Source organism: Symsagittifera roscoffensis, chromosome 1, assembly GCF_963678635.1.
Source record: "Symsagittifera roscoffensis chromosome 1, txSymRosc1.1, whole genome shotgun sequence".
In the NCBI taxonomy this organism is placed as follows: Eukaryota; Metazoa; Xenacoelomorpha; order Acoela; family Convolutidae; genus Symsagittifera; species Symsagittifera roscoffensis.
In genome coordinates, this window is record NC_087062.1 from 67,459,210 (window position 1) to 67,485,029 (window position 25,820).

At 42.1% G+C, this 25,820-nt stretch overlaps 1 protein-coding gene across 1 annotated transcript; it reads left to right on the forward strand.

Annotated features, from left to right (window-relative positions):
• Positions 1-14,869: 14,869 nt before the first annotated feature.
• On the forward strand, positions 14,870-23,951 carry LOC134848036 (uncharacterized). The gene is made up of 4 exons (XM_063865373.1): positions 14,870-15,111; positions 18,319-18,711; positions 18,859-19,819; positions 22,490-23,951. The coding sequence occupies exons 1-4, from the start codon at positions 14,911-14,913 to the stop codon at positions 23,119-23,121; spliced, it is 2,187 nt and encodes a 728-aa protein (XP_063721443.1). The 5' UTR covers positions 14,870-14,910; the 3' UTR covers positions 23,122-23,951.
• The last annotated feature ends 1,869 nt before the right edge of the window (positions 23,952-25,820 follow it).

Sequence of the window (25,820 nt, forward strand, 5' to 3'; positions counted from 1 at the left end):
GCCTGATCTCTCTCAAGCTTCGCTTGATCCCGGTCGAGGTTCGCCTTGTTCCTCTCCCGCTGAGTCCTCTCAAGCTCTCTCTTCATGATACTGAGGTCCGGATACGCTTCCCCCGTTTGTTGCGCTCGCGACATCGATGGCATCTTACTCGTGCTCTGGCCTGTAGATCTGGCTGATGGTCTGATCGGTAGTGGGAACTCCCCTGCGCCATACTCGGTATTGTTGCTCAAGCCAGGGTTCCCCTTATTGCTCCATCCACATTCCAGGACAGCCATCTGGTTTGCTCTTGGTTGGATATTCCATCGGTGGTGTAGCCGACCATCAAAACCGCTTCTGTTGCAGACTCCCGGCATTCGCCCTGTTCCTCCAACTGGAGGATGGCATTTAGCATCACCGCCATTCTCTCATCCACTTGAGTGTAATCCAGGTCCCTCAGGCGTCTGTACAACTCATCGAGTGTGGGCCTTTTCAGAGCCGATGGCATGGACTTCCAGAATCCATCTGCCATTTCTGTAACTTCCAGGTGATCTTGAGTATTAGCAACTTGAGTATTAGCAAGTTGAGTTTTACCTTAGCAACTTGAGTATTACCTTAGCAACTTGAGTATTACCTTAGCAACTTGAGTATTAGCTTCTTGAAGCGTTGTTCAACTTCCGTTTTCGTTCAAGGTCTTCCTTACTTTCAATTGAATGCAGTTGGGTAGTCAATTTGACTTTACCAAATCAATATGAAAATATCATCCGATTTTTAGACTAACAGGCTATCTTCCTAACCTAAAAACCCCCTTTGCCACTATAGTTAAAACCCTTTCCTTTTCGTCCTACTAAAATAGTTCAATTGGAAATTTTCTAAGAGCATGCAGATTCATTTTATGTTTTAGCACCATCAATCATTTAAAATTTAATTGTCATGCCAATCGCCTTTAAGATCCTTTTACCTGTTTTGTACCCCCACACCTTACTCGAGATTCTCCCCTCATACCCAACTCGAGACCCCCGTGTACCCGACTCAGGCGAAGCTCAAGTAGTATTTCTTATGAAGATGTACCAGTATCTCAGTTTCTGCGAAGACCACGTGTAGGATAGCGTACAATTCCCTTGTGCTCAATTTGCCCCTGTTTGGGTCATACACCGGCATTGAGACCTCCGTTATCCCTCTTTCAATCATGAAGTCTCGTAGTCTTGTTAGTGCCAACATCACGTGTTCGGGATCGATCGTGTTCCTGTCATTGACCCTCGTCACTAGGAAGCACAGGTATTTGCCCGGTGCTACTGATGGTGGAAGCGCAGCCATTCCTCCCAGCCCTGGTCTCTGTCTAAACAGAAATTCCACATTCTGGTACTCTCTCTTGAAGTCAGCCTCCAGTCTTGATTTGAAACCCATGTCCGCCGTGATACAGATTGCGCTAGTCCTGTCTGACAGAATGAAGTCACTATCCGTTATCAGGATATTTTCCGAGTATTCGTTTGGTATTTCAAACTTCGTTTTGAAATTCCGTCCTATGGTAGGCTCGGCCTCCTCCCCATCCAGTTCCAGTTCGCTTGTTTCTCTCACTTCCCTGAGTTTCTTAATCATTAAATTTTCGGTGTGGGTAAGTCCTACCCCCACTCCCCGGACAAAAATGTTTATCGACGTCCCCGTCGATGATGCTGGGTCTGAATTATCTGGCGGAATGTCGAGCGGCCTGTCTGTTGCCGTCCAGCCGAAAAGAGGATTTTCCGTTTTCATGTGCTTTCCCGCTGATATGTCAACTTGTTGTATGCTTTGTCCTTCGTCGCTTCCGTTCTTGACATCGCGCATCCATTCTAATATCCTCAGATTCGTATTCTGCCTCCTCTCTATCTCGCTCTGTTCTAAATCCGTCTCCCGCTCCGGTGTCGAGTAGTCTTCCTGTGGGTACTGTTCATTATCATTGATGATTTGCCATTCACCATCTGCCGCCAGCTCGCCCACACTTAGTAGTTTTTTGCCTAGGTCGTCGGGCTGTATCTTATCAATCAGGAATTTGTCCCCATACCTGTTATACCTCATGCCTGTTCGTTTGCGATTGCCACTCCTTGTCCCCGCTGGTATTGATAAGTCTGGTTCTGTCCACTTCGACACCTCACCTTGCTCCGGATTGTTCCAGTCTTCTTCCACGAAAGGTTCCGCTTCAGAGTCCGCTTCTATTTTTTCATTCTCATCCAAACTCAAGTTCTCATTGCCATCATTCTTCTCTCTGGTGCCTTTTTTGTTCACTTCACATGCTGGCTCCACCAGTAGGTACTCCAGTCCCTCCATGTCCTTTGGTATACACCAGTCCTCTGGGGATGGGACATGAGGCTTCAGGTTCTCATAATGTGCTGCTCGCCCAGTACTCAAGCGGTAGACCCGTCCTTGTTGATGTACTTCCGTTATCACGAATGGTCCTCTCCATTTCTGGAGTAGTTTCTTCGTCCCTTTGGGCGGTATGACATTCTGGAAAACCCACACGTACTGGCCCACTTCATATGGCTTCGCCTGTAATATCCTTTCATCATATTTCTTGCTCTGTCTCATTTGTGCTTGCGCAGTGTTCCTCCTGCATAGCTCGTTTATTTCCTGCTGTCTCCTGATCGCTTCTTTCACGTAAGCTTGAGGCGACGTCCTCATCCCTTCATATTCCGGGTAAAAGAATGTCAGGGGCATTGCTCTCTCTCTCTGCCTGTCAACATCATGAAAGGACTGATGCCCGTTGTTGAGTGTTGAGTACTGTTGTATGCCCCTACGACTTGCGGCAGATATTTATCCCAGTCTGTCATGTACCTTGAGCAGTATACCCTCAGCATATTCACCAACGTTCTATTCTGTCTCTCTACCAGCCCGTTGGTCTGAGGATGGTAAGTCGTTGAGTGTGCTTGAGCAATGTGTGACCTCTTCATTAATTCTTTAGTCAAGTCCCCCACAAAGGCCTTGCCGTTGTCTGACTGAAAAGTCATTGGACAACCATACCTCGATATCCAATGGGTTATCAAGTGGTCACAAGTCTACTCTGCTGAGGCTGTCTGACATGGAACTGCTTCTGACAACTGTCAATCAGCTTCACGCATACTATCCTCTTTACTATCTTCATGTCATCTTCTGGCACCAGATTTGTTCTGACATTTGAGTTGCATGATAGTTCCCTGAATGGTTTCCTCGAAACTGCATTTCTTTCAAGTTCTTCACCTCCTCGTACTTCCTGTGCGTCCAAGTTGAAGGTTCCGGAGGACGGATCTGTTTGTAATTCCCTGTCGCGGTGTCTAATCTTTTCTTCTGCCAATATCATGCAGAGACTATCTTGATTGTCGCTGCTCTCGTCCGAGTCCTCATCCCACATTTCACACTCCCCGGACAAATTTCCTCCTTCAGTATTTCCTTCCTCCGTGGACGTGGACCGCTCCCCGGACTCTTGACCTAGTCCCAGGTATTCAGCCTTTTCCTTGAACTCCACTCTCTTTTTCCAAACCCGAGTCTGTTCAAGTATGTCGGCTGGGATTTTTTCAACCAGTGACTGCACCACTTCCTTTCCATCAGGGTTAGTCACCTTCGAGGTATTTCCATCACTAACTATCCCGCTCTTTCGCAGTATTGTGACCTCAGGTTCCTCTTTTATATTTTCTTGGATCACGGGCTTATCATCTGCTAGTTTCTCGAGTAACCTCTTTAAGTCATCGTCTATTTGTGCCTCTCCCGTCTCCACCTGGTTAAGATCATAGCCTTTTGCTTCGAGCGTCTCCCTCACGATCTTTGACTTGAGCATTATTCCTATCGGCATCCCTTGGTTCTTTTTCAAGATTGTTTTCTCCGGAGTTTCTTTTGGTAATTCGGGGTGATCTTCTATTGGTTTGCCTGATTTGTCCAACCATCTCGTGAGTGGAAGACTGTCATACGTTTCCTTGTCCATGAAGGAGAAGCCATCCTTGATCTCAGGTCTATCTGCCTCCCTCTGCTCTTGTCTCTCGTAGAACTCCGTCTTCTTGCGCAAGCTGTCAGCGTTTTGATGTTTGTCTCGTGTTCTATGCTCAATTATCATGTTGTATCCATCCAGGCGAACTATCCACCTCCCAATGTAACTTTGGTCCATTGAGTACGTTTTCAGCCAGCTTAGTGCCCTGTTGTCGACTCGCAGCTTGAATGGCTCGCTGACTAGGTATGCTCTATATTTCTCGACAAAGGTAACCACCGCGAACATCTCCGCTTTCGGTGCCCCGTACTTCATTTCCGTGTCACTTAGGACTTTGCTCCCGTACGCTTTTGGTATCAAGACTGTCTTCCCGTTCCACTCTTGTTCCTGATGGAGAATTCCAGAAATCGCTACTACCGACGCATCCGTATCCAGCACGTACATCCCTTTCTCTGTTGGCATCCCTAGTACTGGTGCCTCTCACAACTCTTTCTTTATTCTCTGGAATGACACTTCTGTTGCGTTGTTCCACGTGAACTTCTTGCCCTTGTGTCTCATTAATTGTTGCATCGGGTAAACTTTGTCTGCATAGCCTTTGATGAATTCTCTGTAGTAATTTGCAAAACCCAGGAAGCTCATCAATTGGTGTTCTATCTGCCTCCCTCTGCTCTTGTCTCTCGTAGAACTCCGTCTTCTTGCGCAAGCTGTCAGCGTTTTGATGTTTGTCTCGTGTTCTATGCTCAATTATCATGTTGTATCCATCCAGGCGAACTATCCACCTCCCAATGTAACTTTGGTCCATTGAGTACGTTTTCAGCCAGCTTAGTGCCCTGTTGTCGACTCGCAGCTTGAATGGCTCGCTGACTAGGTATGCTCTATATTTCTCGACAAAGGTAACCACCGCGAACATCTCCGCTTTCGGTGCCCCGTACTTCATTTCCGTGTCACTTAGGAATTTGCTCCCGTACGCTTTTGGTATCAAGACTGTCTTCCCGTTCCACTCTTGTTCCTGATGGAGAATTCCAGAAATCGCTACTACCGACGCATCCGTATCCAGCACGTACATCCCTTTCTCTGTTGGCATCCCTAGTACTGGTGCCTCTCACAACTCTTTCTTTATTCTCTGGAATGACACTTCTGTTGCGTTGTTCCACGTGAACTTCTTGCCCTTGTGTCTCATTAATTGTTGCATCGGGTAAACTTTGTCTGCATAGCCTTTGATGAATTCTCTGTAGTAATTTGCAAAACCCAGGAAGCTCATCAATTGGTGTTCCGTTTTTGGCGATTTCCAAGTTAGAACTGCTTCTACTGCGTCTGGATCTGGTCTGATGCCGTGTCTGTCCACCATCCTGTCCAAGTATTTTATCGAATCCTTGAGTATCTCACACTTTGATGGTTTGCACTTTAGCCCCGACCTCTTCATACACGCAAATACTTCGTCAACTCTCTCAATGTGGTATTCCAGTGTGGGTGTCGCTATTACCACGTCATCCACATAGCACATTACCAGATTGCCGTACTTCTTCGTCACGCCTATCAGCGCGTGTGCCATCAACCGCTGAAATGTGGCAGTGGCATTGCAAAGACCAAACGGCATCCGTTTCCATTGAAACAGACCCAGCTCGCATGCAAACCCTGTCTTGTCCCTGTCCTGCTTCCTGAGAGGTACCTGCCAAAAGGCCGAACCTAAATCAAGAGTCGTGAAAAATTTTGCATCACCTAACTTCGAGAGGCTCTCATCAATCCTAGGTATGGGATAGGCATCCTTCACCGTGACGGAGTTCAGGTATCGAAAGTCACGACAAAACCTCAACTGGTCGCCTTTCTTTTTGGCCATCACTACTCCACACGCCCACGGTGATTTGGATGGTTCTATCATATCATACTCTAGTAGCGTTTCAATCTCCTTTCTACACGCATCCGATTTGTGTGGGGTCATTGGCCTCGCCCCCTCCCTGTGCGGTATTGCGTTTTCCTTAAGTTCTATTTCATGCTCAACAAAATTACAGCACCCGATGTCAAGCCTTATGTCTTGAAAAAACCTCCTCGTTCCGTTCTAGTACGTCCTTGATGGCTTCGAGCTGTTCGTCCGTTAACTTGCCTCTTAAATGTTCAATTTCCGGTAGGACCGGTTTATCACTCTGCATTTCATCTAGTGTGGGCCGTTCCGGGAAATTTGAACAGCTCGATAGCCCATCGTCTGTCTCTGACTTAAGTGACTTCACAAGACCTGATGAACCTTTTATTTTCTTCAATCGTCTCAAGATACAAATTTTGTCCCGATGATTGGGACAATCAACAACTTAATTTTGTTTATGGTTTTTAGTCATTTCATATCGAGTTTTTACGGGTAAAGCATATCCCAGTTTCCTCCCCCTCTGTATCGTGATTGGTATGTCAAGGGTATTCAACAAGACACTCACGCAGAGACCGCTCTTCGTTATCGAGAAGGATCTTCCTAAAACAGCAGCACTTTGACTATTTGGATTTGGGACTATGAATACCTGCTTGTTGTCACTTAGTTCATTGTAATTTTTCATTCGTAAGCTTACGATCGCCGCTTCGGTCGCCTTTAGCCTCACTCTCCTGCTCAAGAATACCGTTGCTTTAGTCTCATTTGCCATTATTAAATTTACCGGTTTGATTGCGTACCTCCTATCCGGATTCCGTATCCTGAACATTGCGTTGTTTAGATCAATCGCTACATCAAAGTTGCTGATGAAGGCTCTGCCTAAAATAAATTGGTCAGGCTCATCTAGGTTTACCACAAAAAAGCTCATCCACCGGTTGCGTTCCCCCAAGTTTAGGGGTATTATTGGTGTCCTGCCTAGTACCCGCAGTGCCCCTTTGTCTGCAGCTGACAGCCGAATTCTCGAGTCTATCAAATCATTTTTGTTGAAGCCCATTCGTTTCCAAGTTTCGATTGGTATGACACTCAAGACCGCTCCCGTATCAAGTAACCCACGTAACTGAGTCTTCTTGCCACTTCTGTCGAGCACATGTGCTGTCATATCTGCCTCTATCCCGATGTGCATTGCATCTTCCTCAAGCATGGCGCAGTGTCCAATCAATCTCACTTTCAACTCTTCTTTTCCCACGTAGATTTGCCCTATTAGATCTTCATCACATGTGGACCATAAGCTTCTGTGTACCTGTTATCAACTCGGACTGACTTGCTACCCCCTCTCGTGAGTAGTGCCCTCAATGCTCTAGAAGTCGTTTGTGGGCTTATACAACTCAAGTAATCTGCGTACACATCAATGTGCATTATTGTCTGGTCACTTGGTTCGCTCAAGTTTCTCGTTACCTCATGGCCGCCCACAGTGATTATTGACATTATTCTTGCCCCGATCTTTGTTATACCGAATGGCTTCCCCGTCGCCATCTTTACAGTGTTGCAGTTTCCATTTTTTGTCGACCCCGCTACAGCCTCTGGTATTGATTGCGAGCAGCTTAATGCTTCGTTCATTTTCTGTCTTTCGATCTCTTGCTTCAGCCGTTGTTCTATTTCTTTCACTGCCAGGTCCTGTTTCACTTTGTTGATAGCTTCCGCCGCCGCCTTCTCATAATTTATCTCTAGGGCGTTCCTTGCCGTGGCCTCTGTTGCACTGTTAACTTGCGTAACAGCTTTCACTGTTTTCGTCGGCAGTTCCGCACTTGGTGTTTCGAGATTTTTCGTTTCAAATTCACCTTGTCTATTTCTCTGGTTCTGTACCGCTGCTAATGCCAACTTGTGTTTTGGATGACTCTGATTCTTGACCGCCTCCCAAAACAAAGGACAATCCATCCTGAAGTGCCCCTCCTGATTGCAGAAGAAGCTTCTTGCACCTATTTTGATGATTAAGCCACTATATTACTCGTGTTCTTCCATCTGGCTCATGTCCTCCTCATCTGGTGCGTACCCCAGACTCTTCATGCCCTGTTTGTAGGTTGTGCAATCTGCCACGTGATGATCAGCTGACCGGCAGTTTATCCCATCTATATTCAACATCATTTCATGTGGACCATAAGCTTCAGTGTATCTGTTGTCCACACGTACTGACTTGCTGCCACCTCTTGTGAGTAGCGCCCTCAAGGCTCTAGATGTCGTCTGTGGGCTTATCGCACTCAAGTAACCTGCGTATACGTCAATGTGCATTACTGTCTGGTCGCCGGGTTCACTTAAGTTCCTTGTCACCTCATGGCCACCTACAGTGATTATCGACATTATCCTGGCTCCGATTTTCGTTATGCCAAATGGCTTTCCTGTCACCTTTTTCAGAGTTTTGCAATTTCCACTCTTTGTCGACCCTGCTACAGCTTCTGGCACTGGCGCCGATCAACTTAGCGTCTCATTCAATCTATGTCTGTCGATCTCTTGCTTCAACCGTTGCTCCTTCGTTGCTAGGTCCTGTTTCACCTTGTTAATTGCCTCTGACGCCGCTTTCTCATAATTTATCTCTAGGGCGTTCTTGGCCGTGGCCTCTATCGCATTGTTAACTTGCGTTACAGCCTTCACTGTCTTTGTTGGCAGCTCCGTACTCGGTGATTCTAAGTTTTTTGTTTCAAACTCGATTTGTCTATTTCGCTGATGCTGCACCGCCGCTAGTGCCAATTTATGTTTGGGGTGACTCTAGTTCTTGACCGCCTCCCAAAACAAAGGACAATCCATCCTGAAGTGCCCCTCTTGGTTGCAGAAGAAGCATCTTGCACCTATTTTGATGATCAAGCCACTATAGAACTCGTGTTCCTCCATCTGGCTCATATCTTCCTCATCGGGTGCATATCCCAAACTCTTCATGCCCTGCTTGTACGTCGTGCAATCCGCCGCATGATGGTCAGCTGACCCGCAGTTTGCACATGATCTGCATTTGTCCATGTCATCTCTGGGCTTGTACCATGACGACCTTTGTGGCTGACTCCCCCCTTGCGTATTCCTGTTGTCTGAGTACGAGTATTTCTTGGGTTTCATTAGCATGTAATCTCTTGACTTCTGCCTCATCTCTTCTGGAGTTGGTGCACTGTCTTTCGACAATATATAGTATGTTGCTGACATCGTTCTCAAGTCATCACTCTTTACCCCATCAATGAACTTTGTGGCGATGCTGAAGTTCCTTCTATTGGTAGATTCTTCCGGGTCACTCCTTCTTCTCAAGCTCTCAAGATCATCTAGGAACCTGTCTATCAATTCATCGTCCCTTTGCCTTCTCTTTTCAAATCGCATCATCGCTTGATGACCCTTCATGCCTGAGCCGAATCGATTTAACAACATTTCGAAGATTTTGTCCGCTGTATCGCGTTCCTCTTCTTTCTTCGCAACCACGCATTTCAATTCCGTGCGTTCCAGGTTACTCAGTATCGCTGTGCATGCTTGCCTCTCATCGTTCAAGTTGTCTTGTTCTAAGTGTAACCTCATGACTTCTACCCAAGTGTCAATGCATCCGTCTGAATCGTCTTTGAATTCTTTTGGTTTTTTGATAGTTTTCCTGGATTTGTTACTTCCTCTGTCACTCGAGTCGGTGTTCCTTGTGGCGAAGGCTTCTAGTGTCCTGTTCATCATTTCCCAGGTGCTTGCCCATGTCATGGCATCCGGTCCCACGTTGTTGTGAGTCGTGGAGTCCCCTGGACCACTGGTTGTGTTCGCTGTTCTACTTTTCAATACCCCCCCCCCCGGTGCCGTACTCGCAGCCTCCCGGGGTACTGGTAACGGTGTTGACTGTCGTTTGTTCCTTTGTGGTTCCACGAAGTCAACTCTATTACCTTGTGTCCGCTCCGCCGCTGGCCTGTCTTGTGGTGTTGAATTCCTCAAGATAGCGTCTAACTTGGTCTGTATTGCACTTGAGCTCTCAGCCTGGTCCCTACTCATCGTATCCATTCTCGTTTCCAAACTCCCCAACTGGCTTTCACTGTGTCATATCGCTGCTTCATTTCTCGCATGTCCTTTCTGATGTTCTTGTCTCGCTCTTCATCAGTGGTGTCTATTTTGTCCGACATCTGCTGAAGCTTTTCCTCTGTTGCTCTCGCTAGATGGAAATAGCTGTCCAGGTATTCATGTTTGTTGTTTCTTATTTCCTTCCTTATCAAATCTCTATCTTCTTCGCTGTGCTTCAGTTTCTCGTCTATCTGATCTAGCTTCGCCATCAAATCACCAAGCTCAAGAGTAGATGTTCCATGGTCCGTTGTTGTCCTGTTGTCAGGACAGTTGTTGGGACAGGTTGTCCTGTTGTTGGTCGCTGTTCCCGGTCTTTTTTGATCCTCATTTTGGTCGGTGTCTGTCGTTCTCGTGGAAACTGTTCCGAATGTTTTGCCTTTCTCGGCTTTCGTCTCCTCCACTGCTGCGTCTCTCGATTTCATTCCGACCATCATCGCCAATCTTTCAGTAAAAGACGTTCTTTTTGCTTGAGACTCGTCCTTCACCGTTTCTGGCGTGTTGCCTGTTGTTTCTTCCACGTTGTTTATCGGTGAGAACTCCATGGGCTTCGGATTAGGTTCTTCCGCATTGGGCATCGGAGTTGACTCTGTCGTTTTCTTTCCCACTTCATCCACACTTTGATCCGGTGTCTCTAGTTCAATCTCGATGGTGGGATCTGCTTGTTTCCCTTCCGTGCCCTCTTTTGCTTTGTTCTCTGTATTACTCCTCGTGTTGACCATGCTAACTGAAATTTTCTTCTTTGTTACCTTTGGACCCACTGATGTCGTTTTACTTAGCGACGAGTTATACTTTGTCTTCGCTTCGGTAGATCTTTTTTCAGCCACCGGTATACTGCTCCGCCTCATTATTTTTATTCACAATTGTTCCTATTTACAGTTTTACTATCTACAAAATTCTACTCTAAGGTTAAAACCTCTTTTGACAAAATCTTATAAAAAGAAATTTACAATTTGCTAAAAACAACGTTTCCTGAGCTTTTTGAAAATTCTATATGTTCCTGGTCCCTACAGTACCGGATCTTTAGGATTGGGTAGAAAATTTGATTTTGCGTTTGGTTACTTCAACCAGTCTTAGTACTCTTTTAGTACCGTCACCCCCCTTCTTTATACTGTTCCAAGACTTCCTCTCTACTGTCCCAAGACTATTCAGTGTTGTCCCAGTACTTCTTGTTAGTGTCCCAAGACTACTGTCCCAAGACCCCTGCCCTAAGACTACTGTCCCAAGACTAGTGTCCCAAGACCACTGTCCGAAGACTACTGTCCCAAGACTAGTGTCCCAAGACTACTGTCCCAAGACCACTGTCCCAAGACCACTGTCCCAAGACCACTGTCCCAAGACCACTGTCCCAAGACTACTGTCCCAAGACCACTGTCCCAAGACTAGTGTCCCAAGACTACTGTCCCAAGACCACTGTCCCAAGACCACTGTCCCAAGACCACTGTTCCAAGACCACTGTCCCAAGAATACTGTCCCAAGACCACTGTCCCAAGACCACTATCCCAAGACCAATGTCCCAAGACCACTGTCCCAAGACCACTGTCCCAAGACCAGTGTCCCAAGACCACTGTCCCAAGACCACTGTCCCAAGACTACTGTCCCAAGACTACTGTCCCAAGACTAGTGTCCCAAGACTGTTTCGTACCAAGACTGCTCTGGTCCAAGACTATCCCAAGACTGCACCGTCCCAAGAATGTCCCAAGACTGCTCTGTCCCGAGACTGTCCCAAGACCGTGTTGCTCCAAGACTGTCCCCAGACTGCAATGTCCCAAGACTTCTTCGGTACTGTCCCAAGACTTGTCACTGAGTGTCTGGATGTAGGATCTCTTCTTCTTCGTTGTGGGGACTCTTGAACCACTGTACCGTTTACCACCACTTGAGCTCTAGTAAAAATTTTCCCCGAAATCCCTATCTTAATGGCCAAAACCCAAATACTGGCCCCCTGCATTTATCTCCCTCTCGTTGTTTCAGGCTATTTGGAACCCTAAATTCCCCGCAGGTATCTTGTGATCACCTGTTCGTTCGTATATCAACAACAAATATTCACCAAAACGTAAAAATTTAAACAGGAAAAATTTCAAAAACAGAGAGATGAACCCACCTAAAATTCAAGGTTGACAGATGTCAATCTTTGTCGGAAAAAATGTCTGGTACCCGATTGCCACGCGTTTTCCTCCCCCCTGCTAGCGATCTTATGGGGTATCACAAAAACTGTCTATGTCCGTTCCCCCCTACCGATCCGACCAGGGTACCTACCTTAACCTGATGTTAAATTTGGATATCCACTTCTTATAACCAACGCGTGTAAGTATCTAATGTAACTAAATCGACGATGCCGAACAATTAGTTACTCTAATGTCTCCCCTCTTTTTTACAATTTACAACCGCTAACCTCTAACCTAACCAGCCCCCCTTCTAACCTCCCCCCTCTTTAGCCCCCCTCTTAAGCCGAAAAATCCCTTAAGCGCCGGGTGCTAAACCTCTCGAGAAAAAACCGTAGACCTGTTTCCAGGCCTGCTTGTGTAAAAACTTCCTCGAAACAATGGGGCTCCGCTCATCCAATTTTACACTTATCTCCTATAATGTAATGTGGATTTTAACGATACCCGTTTGCCCAACTTGAGAACACCCCTGTGCGTCCTCTTGTAGTGATCCCGTGCTGGTTGTCTCCGTGGACAGGCACTGCACTTGACTGCAGCACCACCTTCCCACTTGGCTGGTCACCTCTTCCAGTCAAGTTTCCTAGCGGTTCAGCTCAGTCACTCTGAACCACTTTCCCACTCGGCTTGTCACCTCTTCCAGTCAAGTCTTCTAGTGGTCCGGTTCAGTCCTTGTGAACCATTTTCCCACTCGGCTGGTCACCTTTTCCAGTCAAGTCTGCTAGTGGTCTGGCTAGGTTGCAATCTATCTAAAAACCCTTAACAACGCCCCCCACTCGGGCACCTTACTGAAGTCACTGGTTAAGATTGCTAGATTGATCGAAACGATCGGTCTTATAAAACAGTATGGGTATACTATTTAATTAATATAAAGGTTTGATCCAAATGATCTGGTATCAAAGTCACTGTCTTTTTTGTTTTATGGTTTTTGTTCCTTTTTCTATACTTTTTTCTTGTTTTTGTTTCGCTTTTTGTCTTTTTGCTCGTGTTTTTGTCCCCCTAGTTACCCCCCCCCCCCTTACTCGGTTAGCTAGGCCTCGTTCGGAGAGCGTACCAGGAAGTTTTCTCTCTTTTCCTAAAAAGCTATCACGGTACAACCGGAAGGCTTACACGTTCCCGCTGAACCGTACCACCGGTACTCTAGAATGGGCATGTAGCCCGGAGCTGTGTCAAGTGGGTTCGACTCCGTAGTAATGATGTCGTAAAAACACCCAGGAGCGCCATAAAAACACTATGTAACAGTCGCCTACTTCGGTCACATTTGAGACTTAAGAAAAATAGGCCCTATAACCATTGGCTCAAGAGTCAGGGACACTATCTCTTGTGTTTTTCCACCTCAAGAACGGTCGGAGCCAATTAGGTTCGCTTGCGACATGAGACTAGAACCCGTTACAGCTTAAAGGCCACTACCAAAATATCCCCCCACTCTAAAAAATAAGAACGTCCCCATACTTAGGTCTCGAGATACCCAAAATAAACGAACGCCGTTAAAAACAGGGTCGGAACAATCCGTTAAGTTACTTTTTATTGGACAGTGAAACTTTGATCCATTTCAGATGGATCAACCTAAAACTCGCCTTATCTCAACATAAAAATCATAAAACACACTCGAGAAAACTAAATTTGGAACTCACATGTCGACACACTCGAGAATAGGGAGTAATTAAATTGATGAGCAACTCGAGAATTAAATGCAATAACTTGAGAAGTTCAATACTAATCAGTTTTAATAAAGGAAATAAGTTTTGACTCTGGAATTGAAGTTTTTGTCTCATACATTTAGACACTCCAGCTGTCCACCTTTCCATTGAAGGTTCACTCTGGTTCAGTTCGAATAATTGTACTCTTCTCTCGTGATTATCTCGCCTCCTATTTCAGGATAAGACGACTCTACTCGTGTCTTATTTTGTATCTGGAAATTGCGAATAGCAATTTCCTGCTGTTTTCTTAAGTACTTTCCCGCTATTGTTAATTCGGTCGTTCTGATTTTTCATTTTATGTTTTCAGTTGTCGCGAGAAAACAGCATGACAGGCTCCATTCGAAATTTTGAAAAATAAAACTTCACTCCAAAATCACGTATATTCGTGTCCCTCAAGGTCAAGCTTCCAGATATGACCGACTGGCACATTTTCTAGAGTGTGGGGTGGGTGGTATTTTGGTAGTGCCCTTTAAGCTGTAATAAAGGTTTTAGTCTCATGTCACAAGTGAACCGAATATGCTCCGACCGTTTGAGGTAGAAAAACACAAGAGATAGTGTCCCTGACTCTTGAGTCAATGGTTATAGGGCCTATTTTTCTTAAGCCTCATATGTGACCGAAGTAGGCGACTGTTACAAACACGCGTGTTTTAGGTATTTTGAGACCTGAGTCAAGTCAAGTTTTTTATGACCATTAGGCAGTGCCTCTTGTGGTCATTTCAAATGTTTTTTCCTATCTCCGTTCGAATTCGTACATGTCAATTCCAATCGCTTTCCAATGTTTGTCCAGTTTCCACTTGAGTTCGTCGATTTGGTTCTAAGTATGGGGACGTTCTTATTTTCTAGAGTGGGGGGGGGGGGGGTATTTTGGTAGTGGCCTTGAAGCTGTAACAATTGTTTTAGTCGCATGTCACAAGTGAACCGAATTGGCTCCGACCGTTTGAGGTAGAAAAACACAAGAGATGGTGTCCCTGACTCTTGAGCCAATGGTTATAGGGCCTATTTTTTTTCAACCTCATATGTGACTTAAGTAGGCGACTGTTACAACTATTACTTCACCAATGCATCTATGACCACAAACGGTCTATCGGTATGAACTTTCGGGCGAATGTTACATTCGCTTACCTAATTTATGAATTTCTTGACTGATGAAATAAAATGAAGGACGAAGTGATAACAAAAATAACAAACAAGCTAATCTTTGAAGGTTTCAGATAGTGGAATTTGAAGTTGGCGAGTTCTATGAGTTTGGTCCGGAAAATGCAAAGCATATTTTTGCGAAAGTCGCGAAGGCTAACTGGACTGGTAACACTGCTCTGTTGCTTGCTCTTCATCTATATATTGCGGTTTTATCAAGATGATCTCAGTAAAAAATCGTTTAGCTCTGAGTTTGGAAGCGAATTTGATGGCAAAGTCACCTGCGAGGGATTTACGTCTAATCAGGTAACCCTTGACTTCCGCGTGATTCGTACAAATATTCAGAAAACGTAATAACAATACATTATTCTTAAATTGTGATTTTACGCTGCGAAGTTTTAGTTCAGCTGGAAATGAGAACGGTTTCTCCTTAAAATTTTTGAAACAGAGCGGTGAAGGTTACAATATGATAGTTGGGTCCCTGAAAAAATATTTTTTAGGTCTTCAAATCTTTGAAAACATGGTTCTCATTTGTTTAATTGTTTGTGAAGTTTTCACAAAAAATGCGGGATCCATCTTTCATACTTGCTTTTTCTTGGGACGCAACTATCATACTCGTACCCGGTGAAATTAGAGATAGGATAGAATTTTTTCCTTTGATGAATTGAAGATGAGATTTATCATATTTCGGAGGAGCTTTGTTCAGAAAAACAAAAACATGTTCTGATCAATCCCAGTCCTAAAAAACATCCCATGATTTCACTAACTAAACACCGGAACATTTTCTAGTTTATTCAGAGTCAAAAATTTAAGCTGAGATTTACATTGGAGCTTTCTTAACTCAAACAATCTGATCCAATCCCAGTGCTTAAAAATATCCATGAGGTAAGAAACTAAACAGCGGAACATTCTAAAATTTATTACCCTTGCGACAAGCAAGGGCGTTGCAATTGTAAACTAGTATTTTCCCGTAGACAATTTTGCTCCCAATTCCTATGTGAAAGTGTTACACGTGTGTTCCTTCCTTTATTACGCTTGCGATTAACAAGCGTTGTCAAGTCGGAATGTAGACTTTTTTTCGAGTTAACAACTAGTTTAACAAAATCAGTTGAGTCAATTGCTGACATGCTCATGCCTGCTGACATGCTCATGCCTGATGACATGCTTTATTCCTGGGTGCATTGTTTGTTGAGTTTTTTCAGAATTAAACTGGTCCCTGCGACTTTTTTCGGCTTACTTATTGGATGTATTATTTTTTTACAAAATAATTCTAAATTGCTTGTTTATTATAAATTCAGATAGAAGGTGAGGTCTTAGGACACAACCGGTTGTGAGAAATCCCTCTATGATCAACTTAGACCATTTTTTCTACTCAAAAGTTAGGGCCCTCGGAAAGAACAAATATTTGATTTTTTGACTATTTTTTTAAAAATTCTTTTTGACCTTTCTCGAAAACTACCCACAAAAATCAGAATTATATGGTTCAATCCAAAGAACGGTATTTCAGAATGTTCTCTGCTCATTTAGCTTTGACCAAATTTTTTTGTACATAAAGATATGGCCCTCGGAAAAGTCAAAATTTTTGATAATTTTTTTATTGTTTCTTAAAAACTCCCATATCTGAGTTTTTGGGTTCAATCGAAACAAGCTGTTGTGGAAAGTGCCTCTGCATAATCATTTGAGCCCAATTTCTTTAACACAAAGAATTCCAATCAATGCGTCCAATCAAAGCAACAGCTTGTGTGAATCTTTTCTGTATGAGCGGCTCTGCACACAAACTTTTCACAATTAAAGCTATGATTCTGGAAAAGTAAAAGTTTTGATTTATTGACCATTTTTTTGAAAATTTTTGACTTTTATCGAAAACTAATGTGCCAATTCTTAGATTTATTTGGTCAATCGTGAAACCCGGTTTTGGAAAGTTTCTCTGCTAACACGGCTACGATTTTCTTTTTGCAGAAAAAAAATTTCGAAAGTTAAGTTTTTGAAATTCTGACCGTTTTTTTAAACTTTTTAACCTTTCTTATAAACTACACTGTCAAATCGGAGATGAAGGATTCAATTGAATGAACAGGTTGCGAAAGTTTGTACTTAAGAAGTGGTGCATCTCCTTAAATTTTTGTAAGAAAAATGTTATGTCTTTGGGAAGATTTCAATTTTCACCCTTCTCTTTTATTTTAGTAGAGAAGCAAGTATGGTTTTGGGCAAAGTCCAATTTTTGAAATAACCCATTGCATCACACATCCTTATAACAACCTCCAGCTTTAGCTCGGCCCCTAGTTATCTTTTATCGAGACATATCAAAATTTTTGATCTGTTTTTTTTTTTCAACGTTCTTCATTTTTTTCTTTCTTATTTTGTTCATTGTATCGCCAGTGCTGCGAAGCTCCTCTTCGCTTCTAATTTCAAGTTTATGGAAAATTTGTTGTGCTTGGCGCAGTGGTTACACCCATGCTTGAGACTGCAAAGGCCTGTTTTTTGGAAACTGAAAATTTTCGGCTAATTCAGACTATCGCCTGTCTGCTTATTTTTGTTGGCCCATGTGAACAATCTCTCCTCCCTTAATTGACAAGTGAACAATCTCCCCCTGAAATTAAATGGCAAAGTCAAGCATAAGGCCTGCGTGTACTACGTTGAAGACTGATTGGTTGAAAAGTAATACTTATAACCAAGTGAAAAATCTCCCTCCGAATTTGAATCAGGGGAGATTGTTTCTTCGTCCTTTTTGTCGACGTAGGGTTTTTTTGAAGGTTCGGATTGTTTCGGGTATTCCAAATCTCCCTGTAAACTTTCTAATAGTGCAGTTAATTCATTTGCTTTTTATCAGTCATTCGTTTTTGTATCGCAAGTATTTCGAATCTCAGCTTCGCCTCTGTGTGTTTACAGTGACAATTTAAAAAAATACGAATCAACAGTGAGATTAGCTGACAATACTTGATTGTATAATGCTTCAATGCCACTATCATCTATCTAACAACTCTTGTATCGTACATACTACCATAGCTGCCGTAAAATGAATAATAGATATTGCCAACAATGCTTTTCTATTCAATATTTTGTCTCAATGGGTTGTCAAAATATAATGCAGAGCAAAAACTAATGTTTTTAAACTCGCGACAGCAAGTGTATTGCAACCGGAAAATGGAAGATTTTTCTCACGTGAACAACTTAGTTCACAGGGATCATCTTATGAAGGCCTCTGTTGGATGTTTACTGCACCAGACATATTTTGACTCCTGCTGCACTTAAAGTTCTCGTTCTATTTTCACAAGCTGGACGTAGTGTCCTATAATGAGCTCTACTGTTTTTCCAACCTAACTTGCAAATAAAAGTGCTCTTTTTTGTCGTGATATATTTGTTCGTTTTTTTTTTTCATCTGCACACTTTAAAGGAAGGCAAACTCCACTATCCAATAGGAAAAATGTAAAAGTCTCGAAAAACGTGAATGACTTCCAGATTCAAAAACGGACTTGAAATTTCTGAAATCTCAGCTGAACAATCAACTGATTTTAGGTGCTGTTAACAACGCCCAATAAAATAATTCTGTACGATCTGAAAAGTGGGTTCTCGCGAATAGTTCACGCCGGAGATGGTCTCTACTACAATTCTTTCAAAGGCCCGAACAGCAACGATCCCGTCACCGGAAAATGTCAGCCTACGCTAATCGTAAACACAAGAAAGTACTACGAAAAGGGTACAGAGAAGATCCCCGATAAAATCCTGAAGATTGATATGTCATCTGGCAAAATTCTGCAGAGCCATGCGCTGTCTTACTCGTTTTTCTCCCACGATATGGTCAAATTTCAGGATCTTCTGTTTTTGGCAGACACTGGACATGGCTTTGTGTGGCTCATTGACTTGAAGAGTTTTGACGCTAAGGAGAAACTGACGATGTTCACTAAAGAGGTAAATATTTTTCCAAACAATGTTTTTGTGACTAAATAGAATTAGCGTTCGAAACAAAAAAAAAGTTTGGTTTTTCTTCGACGGTTGGTTCTGCATTGAGTAGGACCGGGGGCTAAACTATATTCTTCCAGATCAATTTCGTTTTAGGATCACATCAATAACCTCGGAATATGTAATGACCTCCTATTTGCCATGCTGCACAGCCGCGGCGCCAGTGGAATCGCTGTCGTTGATCTGAAGACGAAAGAAACCATCATCATGCGTGGAGTGGGAAACCAGGCACATCAAATCATGTTTCTAAACTACAGACAAATCTTGTATCTGGACTCTGGACTTCCAGCGCTAAAGATGTTTGACCTTGTGACTTGGAAAGTGTATACTTTGTTCCAATCGAGTGAAGATCCGAAACGTTTCCTGAAAGGACTGTTTGTGAAAGACAATGTCGCCTATATTGGATCCACAGTCGCAGGTAGTCGTGCTTGGAGAAGAGATCGTGACAACGATGCTGAGCTGATTGCATTCGATTTGAAGCTATTTCAGGTATTGTACAAGCGAAAAATAGATTCGGATGGAATCCTGAACACCATTTCACAGCCGTTCTTGAGGGAAGACTCAGGATTTATGGCGATCGATTCTGATTTGATTGTACCGGACTCAAGAATGGAGTTGCCACAAAGTTTGACCATTGAACAGAGACAAACAGCACTTGATGGGTCTAGAGGCGAGCTGTTGAGAAGAATCAAAGGTGGTTTGGAAATCAAAATCACAGACGGAGCTCTAGGCGGCAACGCGAAACAAGAGTTACCAAAAGACTACAAGGAGAGAGATAACATCCCTAATGTGAAAGACGCCCCTGTTGCGAAAAAGAATGGAAACAAAGAGGTGGTCGTGTACGACAAAAGTGGACGCGACTTCTCAGAAGTGACACCTGATAACTTGATTGGAGGAGAGTGGCCTTCTGGAATGAAGTTCATTGACCTGATGTGGAAAAGTCAAGATAAGACCATGGACTTGACGAGCAAAGTTGACCGCGCGGAAGACGTGCAATTAATAATGGGAGATCTAAATGGTGGACATCTGCCACTGAGGGATATGCTGATGAATCTACGTAAGTCAATTTAATCGTAAGTCAAAAAAACAAGTCTACGTAAGTCAGAAAAAAATTTAATCGCTGAATGGTTTTGCCGATGCAACGGTCAACTTCATTTAATCTGCTCTCGTATTAACGCACAATCAAGTGGCTGAAAAGAAACTTTGTGTCAAACCAAAAGATTTTTGCGAACATCGACGATCTTTAATTGTCGAAGTCTTTAATGAATTAAGTTAAAGAAGGTTAACCACAAGGCGGTGTCCACGCGCTCACATTCATCAACTTATATGGGAGCTCCATGTTTAAGCCACGTGAAAATGTTGAGCTGGTCACCATAGATGATAACTAAAGAAACCGTCCAGATAAGATAGCATTACCCTGCTCATCTGATTGAGCTATATCTACATCACCGAATTTTTACATGCTTTCTGATAAATTCTGCATAATAAGCTCATAGGTAACGCCCGTCTGTAAGTTGACAATTGTGCTGGGTTCGATTCCGGTCTGGAGACAGTTTTCGAATTGATAATTTTTTAATTGGAAAAATGATAAAAATTACTATTTGTTTCAAATCAAGCGTTAGGCGACAACTAGTTGCAAACGACAATTGCTAGCCTCTCAATCGTCGCAGAGTAATTAGCAATAGAATTAATTTCAGCAATGCGCAACAAAACGGTCATATCTTAGCGGGTGTGGGATTTGATGAGGAATGTTTCGCGGAACTAGTCAACAAACAATCCTGATTAAATTGCCTCGCGATGAGTTGTCGCCATGCCTCAATTAGAAAGAAAGAAAGAATGAATTTCTCCAGTATATGAAAACATCAAATTTTAAATATACAACATAACAGATTCTGAGACTTGGAGATGACAGATAACGGGATCCTAGGATCCACCACGGATCTGCCAATATGTTTTTTTTTTTTTTTTTTTTTTTTTTTTTTTTTAAATTTTAAATTCTTTTTTTATGTTTCGGTAGATTCGATTCGATAATTGAGTTATCAAGTGATTTTATCATTAAGATTTAACATGAAAAAAGTCCATTTTTCTATTTGATAACACTTGTAGTTGGCACGTGTAATCTCAGCACTTGGAACTAGAATTTTTTAAACCGAAAACTAGAACTAGAGACAAATTGAAGGAAAGTTGGGCATTTACAGTTTTGCCTTGATATAAGCAGTTTTGTTTGACAATATATTGAGTTTTCTTGGCATCAAGGTTTTACAACCTAGTTTTTTTTTGCAGTTTAGTCGACTATGTGTCATGTAATTCGAAGTGGCGCCATTTCAACGAATGTTTAATCTGTATATACTGTTCAAGTGCTTTTAAAGACCAATTTAATGTAGCTTCTAGAAGAATTATGAAGTTCAGTGGCCATACTTAACTCTACAAGCGTACAATTTTCTTTCATGGTCCAACTGCAAATCTTTTAAGCAAATTTAATGAAAATATAATCGATGCGTGTATATTAATTTACAGCATTGATTTTGACCATCTCAATTTTTTGTGTTATCATGCTTTCAGTTCTATAACTTAAAACCGTTGTAGCTCTGATAGACAATTTTTGTTCCGGCCATTTGAAAAAAGTGGAGGAACTTTGATTCGGGTATTTGTTGTTCTTTGTTCCGACCATTTGAAAAATGTGGAGGAACTTTGTATTCGGGTGTGTTTTAGTGTTTTTTTTTTCTGTTTTCCATGCAAAATCAGGTTCCACAAGTAATCATTGGAATCTGTCGAGTGATATATCAAATTGAAGTGCTTTAAGTCGTGATTCCAACGACATCAAAAAAATTTTCCAAAATTTTACCCAGTCTCTAAAAAAACTGTTTACCCAGTCTCTAAAAAAAACTGTTTACCCAGTCTCTTTTTTGATTTTTAGTCTGAATTTGAGTGAATAAAGTGATCGAGCAGCTTCATTTATTCATAATTCAAGCCGTGAAAACTTAATTTTATCCGTTTGAAGTTTTTAGCGTCTTTTTGGGTATCAAAAAAATAGCAAAGAAAATTTTTAATTTGTCTACTATTTTTTTTCGTTTTAATAGCCATTTTTCTACAAAAACTGTGTTTCAATTGACCTATTTGACTATGCTATGACTATTGCTATTACCTAGTATCTATTTTTTGTTTAGATTTTTTTGATCTCACCGTACAGAAAAAAAAACGGCTCTAATTTGAAAATAAGTGTTTTTTTTTTAAAAGGTTATGGTCGGAACATTCAGGGTTATTTGCACAGTAACCGGCTGTCCTTGTTGTTAATTTGGTTTCTTCTTGGGTCAAACTTTTTTCGGCGAGGTTATGCTGTTTTCCTTTTGTTTTTCATTATGATCCGTATTATGAATAAATCGGGGCCGCTTAGACTTTTTTGAGGAAAATTTAGTGGTTCAATTTCTCTCTGATAATTCTGCCTGTTCGCCGTTTTTTTCAAATGCATTTTTGTTTTTCTTAACTTGATCTAAAAAGGAAAAAGAATGAGAGCAATTTTTGAGTGGATTGTGGCTCTTGCTCAAATGCATCGTTTGAAAGCTGATTTAAATGCCATCGGTTTTTTGGTTTGTTAACTGAATGTTCTTCTGCAATGCTTGGATATACATTTGTTTTTAGGTTTTTGTCAATTATTCTAAACTATAATGAAAAGCTTTGTAAACTATCCTGTTATGGCCTTAGAACCATTCAAATTTTCCTGCTTCAGCCATAGAACAGTGGGAGTACAAACACCAGAAAGGAAACGCCTTCTTGGGCGAGCGCGAAGGAGTCATGCAGAAGTTCAAACCAGGTGTGCGTGACATCAAATTCGTTTTCTCAGATATTAATGCCGAAAACAGCTACTGGTTCCCCTGGTACTTTAAGTTTGAAAAGGCACTAAAGCCTATCTTGGACAAAGTGTTGGGAGAAAATATGACTCATCATGTTGCTAGAATGCAACTGGCTCGTATGGCAAACGACGCAGAGATTAAACCACATGTTGATAGTGGTGGATGGCCGAGTAAGTTGCATCGAATCCACGTTCCGATCATCGTGCCATCGGGAACTGTGTTCAGTGTTGTTGGAAGACATGGTCACGACCATAGTTACAGTATCCGACTAGTCGAAGGCGAAGTATTCGAGATCAACAACCGTGTGATGCACTGGGTGAAGAACCCGTCCGATCCGAGAATACACCTTTTGATTGATGCACGAGAAAGGCCTTACATTCCTAAGTATCTGGCACCCGGACAGGAGTGCAAATATCTGAGGGAGATCGTGTGCGATGAGCCCACGATCACTAAAGAAAAGGCATATGCACTGTATCAGCAACATCAGCAACAGCTATCACAAGCATAGATCGCATAATAAACTCAAATTCACTTTTAAAATGAGCTCATGTTATTAAGTTATAATTTCGGCTCTTGGTCTGGTATTTAATGACTCCAAAGCTAATTATGGATGTTTTTAAGATTGGATGCTAAGGGAAGTTTTTAAATTGTTAACATGAGGTACTATTCATTATTGCACAAAAAACTGCTGATGAAAATTTTGAGCCACATAAAAGTCTAATTGAAATGTCTGCAGATGTTTTGCTATATTCGGAATTCTTTGTAAGATTAGTTGACATATTGTAAAGTGTTATTATCCGTTTACTGTTGTCTTTTCATCATTTTTTCATGCTTCATTCCAACCGGTGCTCCTAGTATATTATCTTTTTTTCCATGATTTAAGTACGACTCGAGGGAATTTAATGGCAAACAAGCTAAGCTCAGTGAAAACTGTTTAGTGTTCAAAGTTGAAATGTTATTTGCTAACAGGAAATGAACTTACTGCAGAAATTATAGCTAGTAAAGCTTTACTACAAATTATGAATGCAAAATTCACTATTGAAGGTAGCTATTCGTGATTGGAGTTTAACAGAGGATTTATGTGAGAAAAATTTTTCCAAATAAATACTATTGATAGATATATAAAATTTGATTGGAATATGAAATTCATGCGTATTAGTTGGTTGTGCTTCAGCCTGTTCCTTGTCCAATTGTTCCAAAAAAGAAAATTATTTGATAGCAATTTCACAAGGTTCACGTGGTGACAAACTTGTAAATATTCGATTATAGATGCTGTTTATATTTTAATTTTTCGCTGTTCATTCAATTTTCCCTAAAAATTAAATGCCTTATTATTCTTTTTGATCGGATCGTGCTGCGAACATGGAGAAATTGAATCAGGGTCATGAGTGATTTTGGTGGGTTGCGTCGCACGAAAGGGTTTACGGTGCCTAAATAGCTCATCGAGGGGTAAAAATATGCAACGTATCGAAAAAGTTGTTTTCAGCAATGTAATCCGTGATCCTAATTGTAAAGTTTTGGATTTTTGAAACTTAGAAATTTTTCAGCTTGGTAAGCAAAGTTGTCTTATGATGATCAATGCTGAAGCGGGACTTATTTGATTGCGGCAATGGATCTTAACTTCAAAGTGCTTAATTAACCATTCCAAGGTGAATTGGAGCAAGCTAAATCCCACGCTTGGAAATATGTCCCATATCTATCTAAACGGCGCAGAGACAATTCAGCCACAGACAATTCAGCCGATTTAAAATAACAATTCAGCCAAAAAAATTCAGACAATTCAGCCAAAGACAATTCGGCCTATTTAGATTAAAGAGACTAGATAAAAGGAAAATTTAAAACTTTTCTAATTTGATTAGAGTCCGAAGGCTTTCAACACTTTAACAAAGAAATGTGAAACATCAAGTAACAATATTCAAAGATCAAAACAAACTTGCTATGCATTAAGTTTAAAAATTTATGTACATTGATGGTACAAAGTTTTAAATACTTCTGTATATGGTCTCGATTGTAGTTTTTTGCGTTCTCAACGAGTTTCTCATTGGCGAGTGAATACTTGGGCCTCGGTTTTCTAACAAAATCACCGCACATCAGTCTCTCTACATTTATTTCGGCAATTTTTTTTGCTCATTTTTGAAACGTGTGATCAGCTTGGGGAGGGCGGGTTGCTTTGTCGACACGAATTTATTGAAGCTGCCATTCCATGCCTACAATGCATTGTTAGTACGAGGTTCACCGCTGAGCACCCGATTGAAAACGTTCCAATCGGCAATGTCAAATTTTGGTTCGACGCGTCTATTCCCTCAACAGGCACCAATATAGGTGTCTTGAAAATAGTCCGATGAAATTCCTATGAGGGATCCTCTTTTTGGGAGAGCCTCAAAAGTGAAAATAACGTCGTCAACTCGAACGAATGCCAAGCAAATCATTTTTTTGACATTCAGTCAAAACTCATCATCGTCCATGTACTTGCGCGTAAATCCAAGTTATTGTACATTGCGCCATACTGCCTGGCCTAGATGGAAGAAACAGAATTGAATTTCTGTATCAGGCTCATTTTCCTTATGGCGTTGCGAACAGCGGCTTCAAAATCAGTGACTACTTTTTTCCAAATTGCTCTAATCAGCCAAAAAGTTTTTCATATGTGTCTTGGGTCTTGTTGGGCAGCAGAGCATACACCAAGGGTATAACTGCATTTTCGATGACACCATGAATAGTATAAACTTGGTAAAAGACATCTGGTGCCACTGAAAACGTTCCATCGCAATGACAGATTTCCGACTGAGAAAGCAAATCAAGCGCTGGTGATGTTGCAAAAACTAAAACTCGACTGTACGACTTACCAGAATCAAAATACAGGAAGGTATCGCCGCTGTGTGTGAGTTTGAGAGGTTCAGGAATTTCGTAGACGCTCAAGGTTTTTTGGTTTTGGCATTGTTTCTAAGGCTTGCTGCCTGATTCGGTTTATACTTTATACTCCGAAGAGATGTTGAGGATTTCGGTATTGTAGGCGCTGCATAAAGAGGCAGGTCAATTTGGGCGTTGAAGACAATCTGTCGGGGAGCGTTACCAGTGTTTGCGGCTTTTTCTCGAACTTCGTTAGCAAATTTCTTAGCTTGAGTTTTTGAGGGACTCGGTAAATGAGCATGCTCGGTTTTTAAGGTGAATTCTTGCTGTTCGTCCAAATAACCCACTGCTCTGCAACTT